Raw genomic sequence first — 27190 nt, 5'->3', positions numbered from 1 at the left:
AATGCATGTAATGCTTTTCATCTATAAACCAATAAAACATTTTGACAGAACTTTCACAACTTCCACAGTCATGAACATGACTATCGACATTCAGTTTTTTTCATTTCTGATCTTCTCAGTGGACTGACATTTCCACAGCCTTATCAACGTTTCGCTAACAACGTAAACATGATCAGAAACTGTGGCGCACCTGCCAGACTGAAGACCGGCTGCATCTCATTGAGTCGCTAATGTTTTGCCTACACCGGAGTACAGGTGAGGAAGGTCAGGCGGGGATCAATTCGGCTCTTGTGTGAGAACGCGCCGCGAATCGGTGAACAGAAGAGCGGCCCCATTCCCTCTCCAAACAACTTAAATCAATCATCCGGAATGAACTAAAGAACTAATGGGGGATTCAAACCGAAACGATTATGCTTGAGTTGTAGAAGCAGACTTTACACAAAACAGCTGAACTGTATAGCAAGAGGCAAGAAACTCACATTAGTTTGATGCTTAGCATGTTTTAGCTGTGCTTAGAGACCGAAGGAGAAATCCTTCCATGGTGCAAAAGGAACCCAATTCCATCAGAGGGGAAAAAAATGTCATTACAGGGTGCGTGTTGTGCTGATTTTGAGCATTCTTTCCCATCGACCATCTTGTGTTTGTTTATCTATGACTCTGATGATACAAAAAAGTACAGTGAGGCAGCTCCCGTCAAGACCTGTGCCATCTAAGTGAATCGCTTTGTGATCGGTTACGGAAAAGAAATCAATCAAACGATTGAATAAAGTGAAAAGTCAGGCGGGGAAAACATTGGGTTAGAAGTGCAGACGTGGCTTGGTCATTGCGGGAAATGCATGGAGCATGCCGGTAAATATGTCTCTGTCTCTGTGAGGGAGGCCCACAGAGGTCACAGCAGTTTTAGGATGGATGAGGCTAATGACTGAAGGAACAGCAGTCTGGGCTGCTCAGTCAAAACCCCCAAAAAACACACAGACGAGGCGACTTTCCCATAACCACGCCCAAACCCAGTGCCTGTTGGTCTGCAGCCCGCAACTTTAGCCAGCACATCAACAGACTTAACGGGCTACTGACAAAATTGAGAGGATTGAGTCGGGACGGAAAAACAGCCGGGATGAGAGAATGGAGGCTCGAGCTATTTCTGTTTGCTGTGTCTTTGAGAGCTATTAACAACGGGCCAAAAGACACAAATTAGAATTAAAAAGTTAAATTAAAAGTTATTTGTAATGTGAAGACAAGGCTGGTTCATAGGGGCCTTTTTTTATGCTTTGAAAGAATCATAAATGTGTGTTAAGTGGCTTAACAAACAAAAAATCCCCGCCGTCCGAAAATGGCCAGTGACAAGGACGAGATATGAAAGTGAATGAAACGGCAGTTCATGTCCAAAGAAAAGCTTTGAAAGGCCTTCAGTAAGTCTGCAAAACTAAATGCTAAAGACGAGTTTAAAAAGGAAACTCAGAAATTCAGGATCTTCAGAGGAGAATTATAAAGAAATGAAGGGTGGCACGGTACTGTTAAGTTCTGTATATGAGGACAGAAACTTCCACTGACTCCCACGTAAAAACACAACACTAAGTCGGAAACAGCTACTGGAGTGCAGAAATCGATGAAGTCCCTTTTTTTTTTTTTTACAGCCCCGAAGAGCCACCAGCCCTCTCTTTATTATCATCACTTGCTGCAGAGTAAGTAATGGTGGGCAAAACAGGGCAGGTAAATAACAAGGCCCTTAATACATTTCTTTTTTTGGCTCAAAGAGCCAGCAAATATATTACAAGTGTCCCAAAACAACTACGCTTTCCCCCCATTTCATCATAAGCAAATATTTCTTCCAGATTGCTGCCCGTCGGGAGGCGTTTTAGCAGCACACTCAAGCTGATGCTGCAAATTACATGTGACAGAAGCAATTTTGGGATATTTTCTCACACACAAGCTGCAGTAAGTGTTATGAATGAGATTAAGCGTGTGTGTGTGTGGGGGGGGGGGGGGGAATATTGAGACTCAGATGCTATAGCCGACTCAGCAGCTTTAATTGACAATGCAATTCGACTCTTTGCTCAGTGTTGGGAGTGTGTTGATCGCTGTTTTTGTACATTTCAAAGACAGCTGTACTGGTTAAGCAACACCAGGAGAGACCTTCACATACATGACCACAAAAGTTCCTCAACACATATATGTAGCATTTACAGGGACTTATTGAACATACTAATAATGCACCTGCTCCCTTTGAGCTTCTCCTACCTCTCGAAGGCAGCCCATAAAATTGTTGCTAACTGGGGATCCTGGCAGGTCCGCAGTGCTGGGGCTCCCCCCAACGTAGAAGAAATCATCTGAGCCCAGCATGGTGTAGTCTTCCTGGGTGTAGCCGGTGGTGGTGAGGATCCCATCAACGGAGATTGTCACCTGTTGGGGGGTAACACATAGCCAAAGCCAAGTCATTACACTCTGGGATTTGAATGTGTGCTGTGTATAGAAAAAAAGAAAAGAAAAAAACCCTTGGTCTGCATTCGAAATGAGCTTTGCAAACTTTTTCTTTAATTACCAGAATGATTTAGTACCTTGATGCGGTTGTTTTGGACCAGACAGCGTTTGGATTTTGTTAATGGAATTTTTTTTATTCATTGTATTTTTTTGCCAAAGGATTCACAGGACAGGTAAAGAAAATATGGCAGAGGCATATTTTCTTTATCTTTGATGGGGGTAAGAGAATGGATCCTAGGTTTGAATCTGAAACTTCAGGTCGGGGGAAGGGTTAGTACAATGTTCAAACCAAGGACAAATTGATTCCACTTGTCTTAGGTTTCGGGATTTATCTCTTACTGCAGACACACATTTACAGTACAGGTATCTGGACACTTGCAAACACGCACGCTCACACGCACGCTCATTCGCACACCAACAGTCTCACACTCTCTCCTTACTTCCGGACGTCTACATCTATATATCCACGCACCATGCAAAACAAAGGGAGACTTTTCACACCACGTCAATGTGCAAACGGAGGGCATTACTGTTAGAAGGCAAATTAAACACAGTGAACCGGACATGTAAGGGTTTAAGTGGATCAATGGTGCCATACAAATCTGGGACATGCAACAGAGGCTCATGCATGATCAAGACCAGGGCCCATATTCAAACAAATGCTCAGAATAGCTGATGCTGATCAGGTTTGAGCTCAGGCGTCATGGTTACATCATCAGTGTCACTCAACCAGACCCGGAATCCTAGATCAGAATGCTTATTCTTGGAAGTGTTCTGCATATGGGCCAAGGGGTTATCAGAGTTAGCAAAACACACACACACAAACACCACTTTCACCAGCATGCCACAAAAAAACACACACACAGGCAGGGCAAAGTGAGTGATGGGTGGAAGGTGAGTGAATGAATTAGATTGTTAGTGGTTATTCTTGGGCGGCAGGGCTGAGGTTTCATGAGTTTGGGATGTTCAATGAAGTGTGGGCATGCCATGCGCCATAGTGAGTTTGAAACAACTGTCAGAGCTCCCGCAATGAAGGGTTGCCACGTTTTGGTAGATTCTCTTTTCGGGCTCGTTGTCGAGGTCACCATCTTAGGGATTGTGGTAAGCTTCTGTCAGTTCTGGACGACAGTCCTCACAAAAAATGGGGACTTTTTGTGTGGAGAAAAAAAAAAAAAGAGAAATAAAAGATAAAAAGGAAAATTGCCCTGACAAAAGGCAAAGAGGTCAATTATTTTATTTTTATTTTTTTTGTGTCTTTTTTTACTTGTTGGAAATCTGTAGTAATGTGGAGGAAACAAAAGAGAGAAAAAGTAAAAGCCAAAGTGAAAAGAACAGGATGGGGGATTGTGGGGTAAAGAAGGAGGTTGTTGGCAGGTCAGGGAGGAAATTGAGAAGAAGCGAAGAAAGAATTGCCTGGTAATACAAACCCATCTCCTCATTTTTTGATAAGAGTGTCTAGGATGGAACTCAAAGAGAACGAATAAAAGAAGAGAGGGGGAGGGGACACACGGCAAACCCAAAAAAAAGACAATAAGAATGATATCTACCAGACAATGTAGTTTGTTTACCATAGCGTGTCCAATGCCTGATTGCTTTCCAGAAAAAGGGGAAGAAAGGAAATCAACAGAATAGTGAACAAAAAAGGTTGTTAATAAGGATGGACAGAAAACCAAAAAAACAAAAGCAACGATGAAGAATTAGGATGTTAGTTAGTTAGTACATTAGTTGGTTAGATACTGGTTAGTATAAAAACAAATGACTTATATCATGGGTGAGTTAGTGTAGTGGCAAATAAGCGCTACATGATTTGTCAGACGTGCACAGCAGTACCAAAAGGTGCCATCCGAGGCCAATTTTCTACATGAGAGTCCTGCACAAAAACAGTACGAAGAAGTACCGTCAGATGAAGTGACCTCCAGATCAAAATTGGCATCGGATGGCTTGAATTCTAACAAAACATGTAGTGTTTTTCCCACTTTCACTCTTTCAAAGTGCGCCTTTCAAAAGAGGAAATAAAATGACAGTGAAAGAAAGACAGATCTGTAGAGAGAGGGAAGAAAGCAGGCAAACAGCCCTTGCCCCTCAGCTTCTAACCCCCCTAAAACTGCATTATGCTTGTCAGGGGTGTTCTAGGCCAACCACTGGGACAAAGGCTTACTGTCAAGGAGGGTCATAAAAACAGCATTTACATGTCGCGCCGCTCTGTGCTGCCTCACCTGACAAACTAAAGGACGACTGAAACAATGAAACAACCCCACGTTCCGTAGTTAGCATTAACCTCCGCACGCTACTGTTTCTTATCAGTCATTTACCATCTTCCTAAAGCCTCTGAAGACCTCTATTGATTCATAGCTAACTGTGAATAGCAGAAGGAAAATATTGAACAATAACTGTAAAGTGACAAAGCGTTAATGGCTGGCTCACAGGGGCAGACACACTGCCTGGTTTGGAGTAAAGAGTCCCAACAACAGCGGCAGTTTTTTTTCACAGCAAGGAGACAGCAACAGCACCTAATGCAACCTGTGGCAAGAAATATGGAATCATCACTCTTGGGGGGGATGTCCATTAAGCTGTTTAATGTTGTAGAAAAAGCACAAGTCACAGATATGATACCCGACTATTTCATTTATCAGCTGAACATTCTGCCTCTGTGTATCATGCCTCCAATAAATTGAATGAAATAGTTGGAATTAAAGGCGTACTATTTTTCAGATCAAGTAGTAGCAAATGCTTTATGAACCATACAAATCAATACTGTTGCTTTGTATTAGCTCCTCTGGCTTTCGTGGCAGCTTGAATTCTTTGAGGATTTGAAATTGAAAAAATTTAATTGAAAAAATTGAAAATTGAAAATTAATTGAAAAAAAACGGTATTCTTCCTCAGTCAGGTTCCAACTTTCTCGTGTAGGGACAGATCCTCTTTTTTTTTTAGTTTTTTCCAATTTCCACCGTAAAGTTTTCTCTTAGATGGAGCTCTGGACTGTTTGCAGGCCACCTCGTTGAGTTTTAAGGCTATTTGCTTTGTGGCAGGAGGCATTATCGTCCTGAAAAGTGACCTCAGCGTCCCCAAACCTCCTTTTAATTGACAAGAGGGAAGAAAGTCCAACATTTCAAAGCACTCCTGTGCATTCACTGTGGAGGTAATGATCCCCATTCCCTGACATCAATGCCTGAATGTGGACATTTGTTAGTTTTCTTCAGACAGTCGTCTTTGCTTTCCATCGGTAAGTTAATCTCCCTGCCAAATGCAGACTGGCTATTCATTGCTGAATCTAACTTTCATCCAATCATCTGCGGCCCATTCACCTTTTTAGGTTTTTTAGCGATGGTTTATATTTGGCTTTTTTTGGATATAAATCCCGTTTCCTTCAGCTAGTTTCTTTCAATCTAGTCTCAAACATGCCCATTGGCATCACCTGACACTTAAACGTCTTCATTGTCTCCCTTATTACAACATTTCCCGTTTTGTTTGGACTTACTCAAAATCTTAGACACAGCGGACTGGAAACCAAAAGTGTTTTGCCACACTTTGTCTTGAATTACCCTCATCAAGGAGTTTTAGAATCCTTTATTTCAACAGACAGCTTGTTGGGCTCCTGTTTCCTGTCAAATCAGCCAGTCGAAACAGTTCTTCATAGTTCTTCAATCACCCTCTTTCAACTGCAGCCTGCTCTGCATGTTTAGACCTATTTTATATTCATGCATATTTAAGAAATGCGAATAAGAGAATTAAAAAAAAAAATTTGTCTTACAAACCCAGAACATGCAGCTTTTAAAGGAGAGTTCTGAGCTACATCTGTGATTTGTTTTTTTTCCCGTTCACAACAAAAAACAGCTGAATGAAATGAAAATTCTCCAAGAGTTCCGTATTTCTTGCCAGTGGAACGTTGAAGTGAAAAATAACAGCATTATCAGATGACTTTCAAAATGGATAAACAAGGAACTTCTGCTCAATGTGCCAATAAAAAGAATCAAAGGTAGCATCTGGGAAAATAGAGATCTGGATAATAACATCATTCATCTGCCACGGAACTGCTTTTTCCTGTTTCATTAATGGTTCATTTCATATGAAAGAAATAAGATAATGAAAGCAAATGAAGAGGAATTCGTGTCACCGTAAAGACAAATAAATGTATAATGAAGTCCGTCTCAACCATGTCTCTGAATCGTAGTGATGAAATGACAACCAATCAGGAAAAGGTGACCTTCTTAATGGCAGCTCCCTCTCAAAAGCTCTTGGAGGTGGCTTATAAAACGAATAGATAAAAGGCCTGTCTCCAAACTCCGTCTATCACCGTTACCCCTGGTTACCTGTCTCAGGTTGCGTGTCACTTTGATGTCGTGCCAGGTGTTGTCATTGAATTTTCCATTGACTGGCTCCACGATGGCCTCGAAGGCCCCAGAGCCCAGATTAATGACGAGGGAAACCGCCCCATCTTTTAGCGCCAGGTTGACGTAATCTGCCGATTTCCCCGTGTGGAGGAGGAGGCCGTTGCGTTGCCAGGTCTTGAAGGACAGCGTGATCTCATCGCTGCTGCTCTGAATGGGGTTCTGCGACAGGTCGTAGCAGAAGTACTCCGAGCCACGGAAGGTGGCCACGTTCTCCTCCCTCGCTGAAACGACAAGAGAAAAAGAACCTAAATGTTACTTTTGAGGATTCTACATCGAGAAGACGACGAAAGCCAGACAGTGATCATCACGCTGATTCTCACATTAACCGCTAAAGGTGAACCAAGCATCCGTGTTTGTCCCTGCATCGATGGCGAGGCAGCCTGAGCAACTGGTGCCTGCTGAAGGAGAAGGTTACATTAAGCAAGCACCCACACACTCACACACACAATGCACTGCTCACCATAATTACAGCTCCAATAATCCCATCATTCAGTTGAGATCATAAAATCCTATCTGTATGACCGTGGGTTTAGGTTTCACATACAGCCTCTAGACAGGCAGACTACTTATGATGGAACACTATTCCCTGCTAATGGCGAACACAAATCAAACATAGTCTGATTTTACAGTTTTATATCACTCCATTGTAGCAAAATGACTTCCTGAGCCCATTTTTTTTTTATATCCGCATGTGGAGTAAGGTGAGACACGGGGGATCGAGGATGAGAGCAAAAATAAAGTTGCTGGGTTGACAGAAAGCGAAGACTGTCGACAGAAAGAGTGGGTCAGAGGAGTATTGTTTCCTCACGATCTGAAATAATTGACACATCCCCTGCTGCCTCTTACGCAGGGATCAGTTTGATTCTGAATTCCTTTGTTACAGAGAAGGACACGACGTTCTAAGGCATCACCTTTCAGCAATTTCAACCTTCAGAAGCAGAACTGTCAACGTCCATCGTTGCCTACCAACAGAACAGTTTTCAATGAGTCATTTCGTCTTCACTGTGTCCTGCATGTTCCTTCGTGAGGTCACGGCAAAGGGCACAACAACGGGAGCGCGAAGACGCACGAGAGGAAAGAAAGGGTTAGAAAGCGCAAGGCCTTCGAGCCGGAAAGCTTTCATTTGCTGTGCTGGATCAGACAAGTGCGTAAACACGAGGGAGCGGTGCCATGGAGCTGGCAGAGATACAGACAGAGAGAAAAACGAGAATATCTACACTGCGTGAGAAAACAAATGGAAAGCGGAGCGAGGCTGTGAGATGATGGGGAGCTGATTCCGGTCGTATAGAAAGTCATCCTCCGGCATCAAGCATAAGTCTTCACGCGACGCAGACGAAAGAGGGGGAGAAGTAGCACGGGAGGCAACAAAAGCTCACTGAAAGCCCTCATTGCTGTGCCAGAGGAGTAGAGACCTATTATTACCACTGAGACATGGAGATACAGAAAAACATTCAGGCGTCCACAGCATGGAGAGTTATGCTTATGTATTGTGTCGTACGTCACAAACAAAATGTCAGTGGTGCAATTACACAAGATGTGACCTGTCAGTTCCACTGTCCCGACGGTTAATCAAATATCGATGTGGATCTGAGCAACGTGGTTACATATCCTTGCATATCCGGACAAGGGAAAGGCAGTTGCACTTCAACAATAGATACTGCTGAGCATGTTAGGTCGGAGGCCCCTTGCATGTACCTAATGGCACACCGAGAGATAAACATGGTTTGGTGAGACGGATTCTGGTTTATCAATTTTCTAACTCTGTTAGACTGTGAAGGGGACAAACTGAAAGGATCTAAGGAAGAACCGCTGTGTGTAAGCTCAATTTGTACACCTGCAGCATTGTAATCCTTCAGATCAGTTCCAGAAACTTGATCTTGTCTGCTCTCACCTGACCCAAGCCAGAAGGGTTATTGTCATGGCAACTCCCCCTCATCTATCCAGCTTACTCTAATTAGGTTGTCTAAGGATTGCTGCTCAAATTGCAAAACAGGTTTGCAGAGTTCAGAGAGATTCCTAGTGACATGATTAAAATAAATGACTGTTTTTTCCCCCTTTTCTTCTGCATTACACTCACAGCACAGACATAGAGATGGTCAGAGTCACTTAGTCAGCCCAAGCCTTCAGCCTTAAGCGATTAAGTACAACAACTAATGCAATGACTCTCGTTAAAACTTTGTAAGACATGCGTAATTCCTAAATGATGAGTCCTAACGTTGGTGATTTCCTGACTTGTCCTCGTGTGCTTGTAGCAAGCTCCCAGACAGAATGGAAACCAAAGCACAACAAGCAGAAAACTTCCTCAAAAGGCCACATGAGGCTGGATTAAAAAGCAAGTCAGTTCCCCACGACACATCATGTTGTAAACAGCCCAGTATGAAAGCTGTCCTGGTTTCTCTCGTTTGAACCGCTCCTAAATGCAAACTTTTCTGGAGTTACAGTAAAACTTTAAATGATATACAGTTATGGGTGAGCACACTTTGAACGGCACATACAGTGTTCCCAGGTCAGTTTTGGCTGAACATCCAAAATGGTGATCACTAACCACAAACCAATGGGTGACAAGGTTCCTCAATGCTCTTAAGCCTCGTTTCCACACTGTTAGTACAGTTCAGGTCAGTACGGTTCAGGTCACTTCATATCGGTACGGTACGGGTCAGGCCGCTTTGGGGTCAGCTTGTGTTCCCACTGTAAAGGGGACCCTTAGGGGTGGGCGGAGTGCGTGCCGAAGCGTAAATGGCAAATAACAAATAACATCCATAATTTCGAACCACCTCCAAGCTTCTTCAGCTTAATGCGACACTGGCTCGCGGTCCGGTTGAAACCACTCTGCAATTTTTGCGGCAATCAGCTGGAAAACGTTTTTGTTTCGCACAGCGCCATCGAGCTCCCGCTGCACAGCCTCCTCTCCAACAACGGAGAGCAGAGCCTGGAACCGGTCCTGTGTGCTAGGTACCCCAAGCAGAAGGGTTACAAAAATGGTAACGGGTTCCATGGGACCTGTACGCTTTCGTGGTAGTGGAAACACTGAAATAAGCGAACCGTTCTGAACCGACTCGTACCGGACTGCATAGTGGAAACGAGGCTTTATACTACGCCCCCCCCCCCCCCCCCCCCTTTTTTTTATGGTACCACTTTATGGTCCACTACATGTTGGTGTGCATGTGATTTTTTTTCTATTTGGCTGGTGACAACTAGGTGTTTTGTCATGAAATTCATGATGATTTCTTAGCTAGTTGATTGAGCTTTGTCATGAAGTCTAGAGTTTAACGTGCAAAAAACTCTGGCTCATACCAAACTCTCTGTGCACATTATTAGATGGCAGTTATGTGAACGTGCAAAAAACAAAACAAAACAACAAAAAACACGAACGTTGTAAGATGCTGTAAGTTGAGAAAAGCAGCCTCCGCTTTGGTTTCACACCATATAGGCCAATATATTAGCAGCAAAATACAATATAACACCAAGTGAATGTCTATGTCCTTTTTGAATCCTTTCCCATATGTGTATTAATTATCATGATGTAATTACCAAATTTCCTCTGCAGCTGTAGAAGCCATCAATGAAACATTGTTGCTATAAATGATAAAGGGGGCAAATTGATATAATGTAATATTTGCACACCTCAGCGATATCAAGCCTGTGGTAAGTGTATACTGATCCATAAAAAACGGGGGAAATGTATTGCCTGTTGAGACATGTTCTGCACAGATCTGTGGCTTTCATATTGATCACGCAGCAGGGTCATTTTCCCTTATTTTTGCCATAGTCATCAATATTCCATTTGTGTGCTGCCTGGAGTGAGCACTGGGGGCTGGAGTTCGATTTCAAAATCCACTGGAAGCAATTAGCTCCTTCATTACCATCTCCCATTCTCTTCCGCTCCTCCTCGCCACACACAGCCTGGCTGCCTGAGCTCTCTCTCTCTCTACTCTGACATCAAGTGCCTCTGAGCACGGCGCTCTGCCACCTCGAAGGGCTGTGGTCTGCAAACCTTCTGCCTCCTCGATCACCACAGGACATCGCAGTGTCTCTCGTCAGTGCGGGAGGACAGAGACTTCAACTATGTAAATAAAATCAAATGAGTTCTATGACGCAATGTAAGCCCTAATTCCAGAAACTTTGGGAACATTTTGCAATAATAAAATTTAATCTATGTGTTTGCTCTTTATTTTTATCATACGGAAGTCAGAGGAAATTGCTTGAAGGGTATCTTCAGTAATCAATTCCACTGTGTTTAGAAAATATTACCCAATTCAAAATTTCATGCTAGCAACAACACTAAAAAGTTGGGAGACTGGAACCAGCAGATGAATTGGTTCCAGGGAAGTAGGATGTAGAGGATTTGTTGCAAAGTCTGTTGTCTCATTGTTGAGGGAGTTGGGTGTAAGTGGACAGAGTGTGAGGAAAATAGAGAAGGAAGTGTCAGATGAGGCAGTAAAGTCCAGTCAGTGGATTTGGATTAGAAGAAGCAATGGTAGCTGGGGGCCCAGCAGGGGGAGCACTTAGGGTAAACAGACTCTTGGAAGATGCAAAGAAGAAATTCAGGATATTTAAGTGGAGTGTGTGGCCCATGTGATTCCTTTTAAAACCAGGCAGCCATTTTAGGTGAGTTGGCTTGTATGGCTTTGTTTTTGCTGGCATTGTTAGTGATTGTAGGACTGTTTAGGTGAGTTTGTCTGCTGAATCTGCTAGTGTGTCTTGTCCTGCCTCCACCTCTGGCACCCTGTATACTTTCATTACCCCCTACCCGAACCAGGGTTTGAATCCCATTCCTACTTATCTTTACCTCTTCTATTTCTACCCCCTACCCAAACCAGGGTTTGTATCCCCACCCCGCTTTGACTGGTGTGCAGTTGGTGAGAAGCTGGGGTAGCTTGTGGTTATGTAAAGAAAAGATGGTCGTTGTGTTGTGAGGATCAGTGATGGTTGGCATTAGGGGAGTGACTCTGGGACGCCAGTGGTCATTGTCTAGCCTCCTGGAGGTGTCGTCGGCCAAACTAGACGAAACACTGATGAAAGGAGGTTCCCACCTGATGACCCCAATGACATGATGGTCAGCACTGCTCACTGATCTTTATTCACTGAGGCTGGTCCTTTTTTTTAATTTTTTATTTAGCAATAGTTTCTTGTGTTTATCTTAAATCAGGTGAGGGTGTCAGGATTGGTTATAAAAGGAGGCTCCGTCGGAAGTTTAGGCCTTCCGAGCAAAGGATGGGCCATCGTGGATCACTTTGTGCCAAATTCAGCCCGAGAGTCGTGAGGGATTTCAAAAAACAGGAAAGAATTTCCATGTAAGGTCGCAAAAAACTTTGCTCTTTCAAAATCTACAGTGCGTAATATTGTGAAAGGGACATCTGGGGGAAACTCGGTGCACTAAGGGTGAGGACGATTGAGCCCTCAGATGGTACCGCATTGAGAAAGCGTCACGCTTTCCATGATCAATATTACCACACGGCCTCAAGAGTGCCTTCGAAAACCATTGAGACTCACCACGGTGTGCTGCTCAACTGTCTTACGCAAAGAGGAAGCCAAACAGGCCAAAGATGACAAAGACCACCCAGACTGTTGTCATCAAAAGAAACAACGCTTTGCTTTGCTTTGCTGCAGGTGACTCAGCGTCCATGGCGTGGATGACTTGCATATCTGTGAAGATATGCAGAGGTGTGCATTGTGATTTTGGAGACATGTGCTGTTATCATGGCAACATCTTTCCCGTCGGGAGGTAAGTGGTTATTTCAGCAGAACAATGCCAGACCTCATTCTACACGACTTACAACAGCGTGACTTCACCAACAGTGTGTGTGTATGTGTGTGTGTGTGCCTGCAGTCCAAAACTGTCTCCCCATGATAATGTATCGTGCATTACGAGGAAGATAATCAGACAACAACAACCACAGATTGTTGAGCAGATGAAATCTTGCATTCCGCACAAATGAGCACAGATTTTTCTTGCAAAACTGTATATGTAAGTATCCTCAGTTCCCGAAGGATTAAAAAGTGTAACTAAAATAAAAGACGAGCCACCAAAATGATAAACATGCCTCTATCCCAACCTTTTCTGGAGTGCGTTAGGGGCATCAGATTTGTTTATATTTTCGAAATGCAAAGAAGGTGGTCAGTGAAGACGTGGAAAATCAATTCTTTGGACTTGTGATTAAAACTTTTTTATATCATGTCGTGAAAATTCCCCAGCTTTCCTGGACATTAGGTTTATAAGAGACCTAGCCTGAGCTGGAGATGCTTTCGTTGTGTGGCCTCACTGCACACTGAGCCTCGTCAGTCAACCAGCACTCGTGCTAGTCCCAAGGAGACTTTTCTAGTGAAATCAATGCGTGATGACATCCAACACATCAAATGGCTGTTTGCACAGCATTTGCTGATAAACAACCCTCTAGTCTGAGACCTAAACATAGAAAGCTTATATCTGCTTTTAGCTACTGCTCTTTGTGCGACACCCTCAGGGAGAGAAGTCATTCAAGGTTGCAGAGTCATGCAACACAATGCATTTAAAAAAAATGAATAAATAAATAAATAAATGGCCAAATAAAAAGAACAGCCCTCCTCCTCAGTGTCCACCGAGTCCATTCTCCCTTTTCCTTCTTACCAAAGCTGGGGGAAGTCGCATCATTTGGAAGCAACGGTGGAATTCAGACTTTACTTGACGTCGCCGAAAAATGAACAGTTGTGATTTTGAAGCTTCTCTTTAAAGAGCTAAAGCTAACCGTGCAGCTTTGAGCTCAATGGTGAACCAGCGGCCGTCAAATGAATTTGGAACATCACGGGTGACGTCTCTCTTCAAAGGCGGGCGGGCATTAACAGGCAGGGTTGTGGCGGGGGGAGATTTGGCGGAATATGTCACATGTTAATATTTCACAGGCCAAATACTACCGATGCATTGCTTGCATTTATTGAATTTAATCAGGGCACAAAAGCACTGACATTGGCGGAAGCAGAGCTATGTGCGTAAGATCTGTCAGGCATTCTTCCAGTTGGAAACTGCGTACAAACTGAACCGAATGTGTCCTTCTCCTGACAGCTTCAAAAACGTCACACGACATGTCTAAGAGATGAAAGTGAATAGTCAACCCGACACGTCTTTTCTCATCTTGTATTTCATGTAACCTTGCGAAGCCGAGGCGGGGCGACCTGTCTGAGACCACGTTTCATGTCGGCACACAGAGACGGGGTTGGGAAGAGTGACAAAGGCAGAGACAAAGAGAGCGACAAACATAACATGAAGTGACACAGAGGAAACAAAAGAGACCGGGGACAAAAGGAGGCCGGAGAGAGATGTGGAGGCTGAGAGGTGGGATTCGGAGAACGGAAAAAATGCAGGAAGCGTTCAGGAGGCGAGGTGGCAGAGAGAGCAGGGGCCTCATGTACAAAGCGTGCGTACGCACAAAATAGTGGCGTACGCACCTTTTCACGTCAACGATCAGATGTATCAAGAGTGAAATGACCGGGGAAATGTGCGGTGCCTCACGGCAGCTTCAGGGCTGGCGTACGCACTTTTCTACAGCTGTTGATTCTTTGGCGACACCTAAGGTGATGTTGGGAAACTGTTATAATAAATAAATGTGAAAACAATTAGTCCTCAGACTGTGATGTGCACATCTGAGACACATGAACAATTAATACTGATAAACAATGAACACACCCATGTGTCTGCAATTACACGAGTGGATATAAAAGCAGCGCAAAGTGGTGCAATGCACACCATTGAAAACAATGGCTGCTTTAGCAGTATTAGAAGACTTTGCAAATGGTGCAATTCGACGAAAGCGTGTGTTCACTAGACAGAGGATTTGCTGGCACATGATGGCGACTGAGTTTTGAGGGAAATCCTCCCGGAACTGTGCGCAGAGCTGCGGCCGGCGTTGGAGCGCAACACAGCGAGGAGCCATGCGCTGCCTGTGCTCACAGGTGATGTGCACACTGGGGTTCTAACCGGGGCATTCCAGAGGGAGCTGGACAACCGATTGGGACTGTGCTAGTCAACCCTGAGCCGAGCCATGCCAGCCTTGTGGGACAGAATTATCCGGATCTCATCCACGTATATCAAATTCCCACAGTGCAGTTGAACAGGCCAACATTAAAGCTCAATTTGAAGCGAGAGCCGGTTTTGTAATCGGAGCTATCGACTGCACACACATTGCTATAAGAGCGCAATCACATGATGAATTTGTATGTTAACAGGGAACATTTTCATTTGATCGATGCACAGATCATATGTGATGCGTAAATGCAATTAACCAACGTTGTGGCAAGGTGGCCTGGTTCAACGCACGATTCATACATTCTGAGTAACAGCATGTTGGGAACAGACTTACAGGGTGGCACTGTGCGTGATGGCTGGCTTCTTGGTGAGTAACTTTATTCGTGTAATTGTCCTAATATTATTCCCCGTGACGTGCATTGAGTATGTGCGCCCCCAATTTCTTCGCAGCATCATAGTCGGTGGTTAAAGTTAGTTTCTTGCTGTTTTTTGCTGGTTAAACTTCAGCTTAAGATCTTTCTAACAAGCCCCTGATCGTCTCTGTGGGCAAAGAGCAGTGTCACCCATAGTTTCCCCGACTCTCTGTTCAAACAGTCGGTCACCCGCCTGTTTTGGCCACACTGCGGCGGTGGGTAGCCAGTCTCCGCTTCACATCCACCTTAATGTCGGACCACTTCTTCTTCACCTCTGCTTGTCTGCGCTTCTCTGACTCCACAGCATTGACAGCATTGACAGCCTCAGGCTCTCCCACCCCCTCCCCTTGCGTTTGCTGCTTATGCCATAGGACAGCGTGCCAAAGAACACATTTTTGCGAGCCTCCACTTCAGAAAGTAGCACCGATATCTCGCTTTCCGTAAAGTTCTCATTTTTTCCTATCTTATTCATTCTTTTTTCTTTATTTTCTGGTCGTGCAGCGAGGGGAATCGCAGGTGCAGGGCTCATTTAAATATGATTTGCAAATTTAAGTAAGGGCGTGGACAGGGAGGAGTCGGGTGCTCCGGCATGTGCGCTCAGTTCCACGTTGATTGGGATGTACAAACGAAATGTGCTTGGATTGATGCGTGCGCACAGATTCGTACATCTGAAGTTGGAGGTCATTTGGGTTTGAGCGTACACCATGTTTCAGTAGGAAATCCATCCAAGTCTTAGTACATGAGGCCCCAGGAGTGTGGAGAAGGAGGGACGGAGGTTCTTCTAATGGCTCTCCAGAGAAACAAAGTGAAACTGTGTGTCACGACAAGCGGTGGAGAGCTGCCCCTCTGGTTCGGGATTTGGTGTTACTGCACCTAATAGCACGCTGCATTAAATACCTGCCTCTCCTTCTCAGTTTCAACTCACCCAACCCACAAATACTGCTGCAAAACCAACGCTTATTAGTGTGTTTCATGCGTCTCACTCCCGCAACATGAAATCGCCAGCGACTGGATTCTGAAAAATAAATATCGAAGAACTACGATTTCAAAGATTCTTCAAAAGATGCCCTACAGGGGGGAAAAAAAAAAAAACAGCATTTAGAGTTCAGAGACCGTCATTACTTATAGAACGGTAAAGCTTCATTTTAATGCAATATTTACAAAGAACATAAATAAAGAAAAATGCTTGTAAACTTCAAAATGTTTCTACGAGCAACAGAAATTACTTCAAGAAGGAATGAGACACGGAAGAAAGCAACATCTTGGCTGTGACAGAGCGTGACTCACTGTGGCCGACAAGCTACATGGGTTAGAAGCAAAACAGCTGGCTTCCGTTATGTATGAGAAGCACTTCTACAGCCCCACCATCCTCTGATCATTTTCAGTGGTCTCCTAATTTAAGGGTTCAGGGGGATGGGCTGATTTTAGTAACTGTTTCTTCTTCTCAGCTCAGGATGAGCCCCATGCAATCTGTAGTAATGGTTGTCAATTGTGAGAATGCGATGAATCTATTGGCTTCTGTAGGACAGCGTTCAGGTGGCTGAATGGGAATTAGGATCCGTGAATGTAGATTTTGGTCACATTTAAACTAGGGCTGCATGGGCAACAATTAAAATTTTTAATCTAATTAATCACATGATGTCCCTGATCAATCATGATTAATCATGATTAATCGCATTTTTGTGCAAAATCCAAACCTTTATTCAAAAGCAGTGTATAGCTTTTAGCATTTAGTTTTATGTTAAATGTACTGCCATATAAATGAAAGTGCCATAACATTTGTTGTGCAAACACACTTTTAACATCAGCATTATGTAGTTTTTCTGTAGAAGCCTCGTTCCACTGTCCGTTTCCTTGAATGACTTGCTGGTATCAATCGTGTGTTTTGACTTTAAGTGATATTTTAGACTGGAACTACTACGGTGAGAAGACAATTCAGCTTGGCAGTGTTTACAGATGATTTTCGTTTTGTCGACTCCGCCGTCTGGAAGAACTTTAAAATGAAAATGGCCGAGTAAAAGTGCCGTACCCTTCTCCATGTTTGGTGGATCCGATAATTACTTTCTTTTCCGGTTCCGCAGCAGGCAGCAACAGACTTTTACAATAATAAAATAAATAATAAAACAAGGGTGGTTGTAGTGGGTTGAGCAGGCGCCCCATGTACAAGACGCTATAGTCCTCGCTACAGTGGTTGAAGTCCCAGCCCTGTGCTGCGTGTCGTTCCCCCTCTCTCTGCCCCCTGCTTCCTGTCTCTCTTAACTTTCCTATCCATTAAAGGCACAAAAGCCCCCCCCCCCATTTTTTTTTTTTTTTTTTTGTGTTAATGTGTTTCTTTCCGTTCTCAAGAAATCAGACGCACTAGTATCCTGAAGGCTTGCTCTGAGATGGACATGTAACTCTTCGGATACAAGAGGAAAACAAGCTCCAGTGGCTTGTGGAGCAGAATAACATGGAGCTGGTACACGGTAAACTGCAAAAATCGCTTGGAAAACTTTGGAAAGGTAAAAGTCATCTCCTAATTTATCAGCATTAGTGTGGACGCAGCCGGAGGCATCCCCCTGTCTACTGGCTGTGACAAGCTACTCACTGTAACCTTAGGTGTGTGTGTGTGTGTGTGTGTGCGCTCCTTATTTACTGCTGATGTTGGGAGTCTCCGTGGAGCAAGCAATGAGGTTTGGAGTGACAGCAGAAGGGGGCCCTGGGGGAGTGAATGGTGGGAGGGAACGATGGAGGAATGAAAGGTGTCTGAAGAATGGGGGCAGGCGCCTGAGGTCCAATCCCATCAACTGAGGAAATTGTGCGAAGCAAAAGCTGGAATGAGGAGGAAGGGGCTGAGGATGAGTCTGCAAGGGGGGGAGAGAAGGACGGATGTCGTGACTGCACCCCTACTGCCAACACTGTACAATTAATAGTAGAGGTGATGTATGGAAACAGTCTTGCTGGGCTTTCAGAGTGAATAACATTTTAAGTAAGCTTTAACTGCGTAGAACCCCTAAGGAAAACTCGGGTTTTGCTGTGTACAGAAAAGAGTTTTTCTCTAAGCCCTCTGTAAGGCCGAAACTCGGCCTTACAGTTGGACTCAAGGACGATATAAGTTGAAGTTTCGCAGTTGATGATTTAAGGGGGTTAATGCGGTCGCTTGTTAACTGAATTGCCGCAAACCGAGGACACAGCACTCGTGAGTGCTTGGATGCTTTTCTTTTTTTAAATGACTATGACTGGAATACAATGGAGTCATCAGTAGTCAGTATTATTTCCCTCCACAATCAAACAATCTCTGACAGTGTGTCTCCTGAATGCCGACCATTGCAGCAGCCTGACAGCTTCCATCCTCAGTCAAAATGGAAAGTGACGGCAGTGAGCACTGCATGGGTTTCATATTATCCAGCACTCTGCAGACCACTCTTCGATAGACTTGCATCGCTTTGCATCGCCGTCTGTCTGTGAGTTATTTATTTCCACTGCCTGCCTGGCATATGTTTGACCATAAAAATGGCGTTTTCTGCAGGTGATACACATAATTTGATGACTATATTCCACAGAGAATAATAATTTTCTAGGAAAATTTACCCAACAGTAAACAGTTCCGTCAATTATCTGAGGGCTGTTACATATATGTGTGTGTGTGTGTGTGTGTGTGTGTGTGTGTGTGTGTGTGTGTGTGTGTGTGTGTGTGTGTGTGTGTGTGTGTGTGTGTGTGAAAGTCTGTGTGGAAAAGCAGGTATCTTGGTGCATTTCTGTGCATACATGGTGTATTTGTCTGAGCAGTGGCTTGCTGCATGAAACAGGCCTGTCAATCATCCACAGTGGCGCTGCCTTATTGGCTATTATCTCTGCTGTCAGGCGCCTGGCTGGGCCTCCACCTCACCACATCAGTCTCTGTCAGTTCACACGCGGCTTGTGGATAGAGCCATGGAGCATGAAGCCGCATGCTACTCTTAGCATATGCCACTTTAAGGAACGCCACAAGCTTCCATCAACCGACATCACAGCTTATTTCAAGGTCGATCCCAAATAAGAAACATTCCATCCGTTGGACGTGGGATCTTTTCGTGTTTAAGGATGGGTTTCACACTTACTTTCAAAATGAGTGAGATGTAGCTTTAGTATGCCGTTTTGCTAATCTCCTTAAACACGTGCAGGAGGACCAAAAAGCGAAAAAAAATTAATAAAATGGCCGTCTTACACGGATTCACACTGCATTTACATGGCTGCAACTGAAGGACCGTCACGTTTTCATTACACGCTGCAGGGGCAGCAGTTAGCAGCTGCACAGTGAAATGTTAAAGGATAAGACCGGTTTTTTGACATTGGGCCCTTGATTTCACATTATAACATGATGTTCTACTCACCCCTGCTTGTTGTTGGTCATTTGGAGCTGTTCCGAAGATATTCGCGAGGCGTCTGGCTGCTCTCTTGAGATATTCGGCCATGAAACGGTTTCCTATGGGCAAGCTTATACAGGCACAAACTATGCTGTTTATAATTTATTAATTACTCTACACTAGCACTGATAACGTGGAGGTGCGTCGCTTACTTAAAAAAATCCGGGTTACTAATTTTGAATTTTAGCCGAATGAATAAATAGGCAGCAGGTCTGTGGGCTGTCTGTGGCAGTAGCACGACGATGACGTCAGTAACACCCACTTTACGACAAAAAAATCAAAATTACAATAACCCGGATTTTTTTAAGTAAGCGACGCACCTCCACGTTATCAGTACTAGTGTAGAGTAATTAATAAATTATAAACAGCATAGTTTGTGCCTGTATGAGCTTGCCCATAGGAAACCGTTTCATGGCCGAATATCTCAGAGAGCAGCCAGACGCCTCGCGAATATCTTCGGAACAGCTCCAAATGTTCAACAACAAGCAGGGGTGAGTAGAACATCATGTTATAATGTGAAATCAAGGGCCCAATGTCAAAAAAACGGTCTTATCCTTTAAGGGAGAAAAAGTTATTCAGTTATTTCATCACATCACAAATCCCATCATATGTTTGACTTCTTTTGTACAGCAGCGCCGACTGCATTTCTCTGAGATCCGCTGTGCATTTCAGACCGGGAAATTTCCTGGTTCCACAGTATGTTTAGTGCTGACGTTAGCACAGTTTGAGCACAACGCCTCGTGGGAAATATGAGAGCCAACATAAAACTCGCTATTGTAATTATCATCGTGAGATTGAGGTGAAAGTTTTTCAGCAGTTTTTCAATAGCAGGAAACCCCCCCCCCCCATGTGAAGAAGGAAGTACAATCCTAAGATTTTGGTATAATTTGTTTCTCAAACACAACTTCAGATGAACAACGTCACATGGCATATTAGACTGTGTCATTATCTATTTAACAAAAACTAAACCAAAACCAAGAAGCAGTATGTGTAAAACTCATAATAAAACTAATAATTTTCTGTATGACATTATCAGCCTGTCACATCTTCAAAGAGGAGTTTTGGCCCATTCTTTGACATTTTGCTTCAGTTCGTTGCGATTTGAGGGTAGTTGAATTTGCAGCTCTCCTAGGGTTCTGCCGCAGCATTTTAAAAAGGCTGAGGTCTGGACTTTGTTTGGCCCATTGCAACATCTTGATTCTTTTTACCTGTCGGACAGATGGCCTCACATTTGACTCTAGGGAACTTTGGTATACAGAGGGGCTCGTGGTTGACCCAAATCATCAGCCCTCCACCACTGTGCTTGACAGTTGGTTTGTGCTGACATGCTGTGTTTGGGTCTCTCCAAACCTGCTGCTGTGCATTATTTCCAAACATCTGCACTTTGATCTCAACTGTTCAAAGGACATTGTTCCAGACATCATTCCTAAACTGTGCTGAAATGAGTCTGAGATGTAGCTCCTGGACTAACCTTGGCAATGAACCCACTGGGATGGTCTTTAATGTTTTCCACTTGGAAATGGCCTTATAACTCTTCCCAGATTAATGGGCGACAACAATTGCTTTTATAAGATCACTGCTGATGTCCTTCCTCATTGGCACCTGAATGCTTCAGACCAGCAAACTGGCAAAACCTCTGCTTTATAGAGACGCTCATCCTTCGTGATGATTGATAAATCAAGTGTCTGCACCTGCCACCTACCCCCCTTTTTTCTTTTGTGTAGAAAAGGTATAATTAAAATGCCGATATAATTAGAGCCAATCAAAAATATTTGACGTGATGATTCATCAAGTCAAGTAAACGTTTCACAGAATCAGCTGCAATAAAAACAGAATAGAACTCTTTTTTGCTCTTACCCCATTTCTAACACGGCGTTTTACTTTATCTAAACGAACACAGTGCAGCTGCTTGCAAAAATAACAAACTAATTAGTGTGGGAAGGAGCTAAAGCCCCCATCCAGCACTTGAAAAGGATTAGCAGGCACTCCTAGTTGAAGCTGAGACCATCTAATATTTATTACTTCGATAACTTACTCTCCTGTGTGCTGCAAGAACGTTTAGCCACATGCAGGGAGGTGAGAGGTTAAAAGGGGGAACGGTGGTGCTATAAAAGGGACAATGAAATAAACATGACTCACCGTGAAAGAGCCCTCATAGCCAACGTGATCTAGATGGTGAGGAAGAGTAGGGCGCCAAAGGCAGTTAGCGACGAGCAGCCCTCTCGGGCTCGAACTATGACCTCATCTTAACAGCCAATATGATGGCTGTCGTTTTCAGAAAGAAGTTCAGCAGCCAATTTGGTGACAAAATGGCCTGCTTGGACATTCAGAAATCCGCTTACAGTGCGTTGTGAAATGGATAAAATCATTTTCTTTTTCATGCACAAGTGTATATAGATGCAGACTCCACAAATTTATTTCTTAGATAGCAGAACAGAGTCAGGGATGAAGCAGTCGTCAGCCCACAGAAACATATTCAACACGAAGCCTAACGAAATGAGGGGGGACAGAAAAAAACAAATTCTGTAGCTTTAAATCCAGCTAGAACCAGTTGTAGCCTGTAGCCAAAACAATGTGTGACTCTCACTTCGTGTGTGCAAGAGTGTGTGCGCGCGCTGGTGTGAGCCAGCATTTGCAGCAATGTGCTCCTTCAAGAGATAAGAGTGGCGATGGATTACTCTCACCTTTCTTTCGCTTCCTTTTTTTAACCTTTAACTGCAGGGCTGGTTGCACACTCGCAAGCAAACTACAGTCGTAAAGGGTGTGAGTACAAGACGTGGTTTCACAAATAAAAAGCACACAGACACACGACTTAACATCGACGGGCAAACAGCGATCCTGGCATGCGTTGACGGGAGCCACACTGATTGCATCACCCCAACAACCACACACTCACGAGCACATCCTTCATCACGTGGGGGCGACCCTGACGCTCCGCGCCCTTCACCTTGTGCCCACTTTTTTTCTTCTTCACTCTTGTGAAGACAAGATTTTGCACTCCTCCTCCTCTTCCTCCCTCCGTGCCTACGTCAAGTGCATTTTTTTTTTCTTGAGAAGCGTGCTTCAGGTCACGTGGAAGTGTTTAAGCCTCAGCTTTGCTTCCCGTGCTCGGCTTGGCTGAACCAAACCTGAGCAATTCCATCCAGCAGCCCTTGCTTAGACGTTTCAAACTAGCAGAGAGGAGCTACTTGCTCTTCGAGGAGAAGCAGGAACCGATGTCTGATTTGCAGGATCTCTGCAAAAAGAGGGAGGGCGTGTGGGAGTTTTATGAAAAAATCAACTGAACCTGACATGCGGTTCATTACTCTCATTGACAAAAGTAGTATTTACTAGTTGTTGACCAGGGTTCTTCCATGCTTACGTGAACTATGCGAATGCAAGCTTGTCGGAGCAGCACTGACTGTTTGGCCTTGCGATGCAGCTCTAACGGCATACACATGCAAACCCATACATACATGTAAACTAGGGCTGGGCAACAATTAAAATTTTTAATCTAATTAATCACATGATTTCCCTGATTAATCACGATTAATCGCATTTGTACGCAAAATCCAAAAATTCAAAAGTGGTGTATATCTTTTAGCATTTAGTTTTATTTTAAATGTACTGCCATATGAATGAAAGTGCCATAACATTTGCTGTACAAACACACTTTTAACATCAGCATCTTTCTGTAGAAGCCTCGCTCCACTGTCTGTTTCCTTGAATGACTTGCTGCTATCAGTTGTGTGTTTTGGCTTTAAGTGATATTTTAGACTGGACCTGCTACGGTGATAAGACAATTCAACTTGGCAGTGTTTACAGATGACTTTGGTTCTGTCGACTTCAAAATGAAAATAGCCGAGTAAAAGTTCCGCACCCTTCTCCATGTTTGGTGGATCCGTCGATTACTTTCTTTTCCGGTTCCGCAGCAGACAGCAACAGACTTTTACAAAATAAAAGCCTGTGAGCAACAGACTTTTACAATAATAAAATAAAAAATAAAACAGGGGTGGTCCGTGGCGTAGTGGGTTGAGCAGTCGCCCCATGTATAAGAGGCTATAGTCCCGCATCTGACGGCCCTGTGCTGCGTGTCGTTCCCCCTCTCTCTGCCCCCTGCTTCCTGACTTTCCTATCCATTAAAGGCACAAAAGCCCCCCCAACCCCAAATTTTTGTTTTTCCAAAATTGAAAATAAATAAATAAATAAATAAAAAATCAATAAAACCTGCGTTAATGCGCAATAAAATATTTATCAGCGTTAAATAATTAACGAGTTAACGTGATAATAACATGTTAACTCGCCCAGCCCTAATAAAAACTAAAGATGATGCTCGGGGCAACGATCAAAAATCAGGTGTGCGCGACCAAAGATGACCGTACATGTCACATGAAACCTCAGATATGCACGTTGTCACCTGCGATCTCGCTCTGAGGACAGGAACAATACCCCCCCTCCCTCTCCATTTTGGTGACCCATCCTCAGAGACAGACGCCTCTCTCCACTGACAGGAGATGATGGGATATATCACCCCGCCGAAAAGATGAGTGCCCAAAGAAAAGTGAGGGTGAATACCAATGAGAATAGAAAATCACAAAGAGAGAAAAACACTCTGGGGCTCAGACAAGTTAAGTCAGGGTGGTATGACTTCAGAGGACGTGAAGACAAGTCCCTGAATGCAAGGACTGATGTTCAGCCTCACAAATCTGCGTCTCTTTAAGCACTGTACCCCAAAGTCTTTCTCCCTCCCTGCCCTTCCCCTCCGCCACTTCCTCCCCTTTTCTTTATCAAGTAGAAAAAAGGTATTCTATATGGCCTGGTACTCTAAAAGCATCCCCTTTGTCTCTTTCACCAACCCCAGTCTCCATTTCAACCTGCTCTTAGTGTCTCTCTCGCTCTCTCCCACGGGACCCTTCAAAATACAAGGGGAGAAGAACAAACGCCAGAGGGATTACTGCTCGTTGGATAACACGCAAGTGAGCACCTCGTGGACTTCTGTGACCTATTTCCATTGTGTTAAGGGCATTACGTCAAAAACTCTGGGCTTGTTCCGAAGATTTAAAAACAAAAACAAAAAGAGTGAATCACTGCATCACTTTACATTGTACGCACGCAAAAGAAACCCTTAACTTCGATACCTTTGTGGTTTAGAACAGACCTTTGGATGGAAACCACAAGTAAAAACAACAAGGCTGAATCGGGAAATAGTTTTTGCCAAGAAATCAGTATATATGCAGGGATGTGAAAATTAAAGTACATTCTCATTCAATTTTGAGGTTTTAGGTATCAGAATATATCAGATGAACAACAGACATGGGACATCTTGGTGCTATTATTTACTTTTAAACTAAAAACTAAACCAAACGCTGCATTCGTAGTAATTAAAAGGGTAAGTGGTAGCCAGGTGCTGCAAATTGAGCATTTGTCCTTTATGAGACCATTTCAAAACAGTTTGGAGTGCATAGATGTACAGTGAGAAAGATTATTCACACGTGGAAAACGCTCGAGCCGGTTGTCGGTCTTCCCATGGAGTGGACGTCCCAGCGAGCTCATGACGCTCATTCACAGAACAGAAAAGTCTAAAAAGGTCTCTCTGAAAGGAACATGGCAGCATTCCTTTACTTTACAAATGAAATTAGTCGTTCATAACCTGTAGTTTTAAATATATGTCGGCAGCTTTTAACATCCCGCAAATCATCTGATAGACCAAGACAGTTAAAATTAAACCGGTGGGCAGGCTCAACACACTGGGTGAGGTAGACGATGCCGAAAATGTACCCTTTCACCAAGTTTACCCACACAGTCTAATATAAGCCTGGGTTAAAAAAAAAAACAGAAGCTTTAAAAAAAAGAAGAAAAGAAGAAAACACAGACTCATGCTTGGGCACAACCAACAAAGGACACATCACCAGATGTTTTGCTGACCCATCCTGCCTCCTGGGTGAACGTAACTCAAAAGTTGTATTAACTGATGATTGAGCCACCATACGCGCTCCTTGTCATGGCGAATTTCTGGTGCCGCAACAGATACTAAACAGTGTAATGTCTCGAGTGTAGATTCAGGAAAAGGGTGAAAAAAGGAGAATGTGACATTCGAGCAGAAAACCAAAACATGTCACGAAAAACTCGTGCAACAGGTGCACGTATGTGTATGAATATGTTTGGACCAGATGCCAATTCCGGTGGGACAGCTGGCCTTATGGTAGAGTGGTTAGCTCTGTCCTGCAGGCTGCTACTCCAAATGTTTATTTCTGGGATCCGGTTGAGACTGTGTGTCTGTGCATAATCGTTTTACCAGTTACAGCAGGTGACGAATGCGATCGTGGCACTCCGCGAGAGGCCACTCCAGATCCGAAGAGGCTGAAATCCAGGTGGGTTAAGTGCACACACATGTGTGTGATGATATTAGGTGGCCAAAAATGAGCCACAGTCAGTTTTATAGTTCACTACAGTAAGTATATAAGTAAGCTTTCATGTCACATTTACCTAATTGGTTTTTAGCAACACAGCGGGTGTCGTATTATACCCGACTCCCTCCCCCGCACTACTTTACAATCGAGTAACATGCCACAAGGCAATGTGGTGGGAGAACACTGAGAAAACAATCACACACGTCCATACTTCCATTACTTTGAGTGAGCGGACAGTGATGGAGTCGATGACGATGGAGATGGCTGCGGTGGGTTCATTTGAATGTCTCCATGGGATTATGTGAGAAACCAGGATAGAGGTGCTAATTCGCACTGAGTGTACAAAGCAATCTGACTAAATAAAAGAACAAAGGCAGCGGCATCCAGCATGCCGATGAGCTCATTTTCACTTTATTCATGATACTACACGGGACATTATGTTGCTGCCAAATACATTCTCATTATAAATAGATAACAAAAGTACATAAAACCAAAACGCACTTTTTGGCCGGTGTAGCAGAAAGAGAGGTGCGGTTGTAATCTTCTGAGATTGCCGTGCGTTCATGGCAATGAGCTGCGGATCGGGGTTCACCAGCAGAACATGCGTTTTCTTTGGTATTATAAACACTGTAGCCACTGCGTGCTAAACCTGAAACATTCATTTGCTGTGGTGAATTGAGAGGAGGGACGTTTGCTGGAATGCTGTGATGAGCACGTTTGATGTGTAATTATTCATTGCTACAGATTTAATCTGATGCAGCTCAGGAATCAGGGCGCTGTGACCCCTCATTGGAAGCTACTGCTACCTAAGTGCGCTCCAAACTTTGGCTTTATTTTCCCCCTGAACCGCAGTGGGTTGAAACGCTCTGAGGAATCCCGCAGCTAAACTGTTGGATATCATGTCTGTTTTCTTCTTCACAACTAAGACAAGCAGTGTGGTTTCAGATCACAAGCTTTCAACTTTCTCTGGAGGCTTAGAATAAAATTTTTTAAAAAAGGCTGTGAACGTCATTCACGCACACATAAAACAGCCAGACACACTCACAGACCACAACAAGATGAACTCACCAGAAAAAGAAAGTAACCAGTAGGAAGCAGAAGTCCATTAAGTAAAAACTCCAGAGGTTGACACCT

The 27190-nt window shown here is 43.9% G+C and overlaps 1 protein-coding gene across 4 annotated transcripts in view; it reads right to left on the bottom strand.

Annotated features, from left to right (window-relative positions):
- nrxn3b (neurexin 3b) overlaps positions 1-27190 on the bottom strand; it is a 305979-nt gene that overhangs the window by 224413 nt on the left and 54376 nt on the right. For 2 of the 4 annotated variants that reach the window (XM_075459079.1, XM_075459081.1), the window contains exons 1-3: positions 6790-7087; positions 4047-4070; positions 2239-2400 (exon numbers count right to left, since the gene is read on the bottom strand). In XM_075459079.1, the coding sequence (XP_075315194.1) occupies positions 2239-2400; positions 4047-4049 (165 nt within the window). In that variant the 5' untranslated portion in view covers positions 4050-4070; positions 6790-7087. Of the gene's footprint in view, positions 1-2238; positions 2401-4025; positions 4071-6789; positions 7092-27190 lie in introns of those variants that run through there. The other 2 variants (XM_075459083.1, XM_075459080.1) reach the window with 2 other exon arrangements.

Source organism: Odontesthes bonariensis, chromosome 24 (genome assembly GCF_027942865.1).
Source record: "Odontesthes bonariensis isolate fOdoBon6 chromosome 24, fOdoBon6.hap1, whole genome shotgun sequence".
NCBI lineage: Eukaryota > Metazoa > Chordata > Actinopteri > Atheriniformes > Atherinopsidae > Odontesthes > Odontesthes bonariensis.
This window is presented reverse-complemented; position numbering and strand designations above follow the sequence as displayed.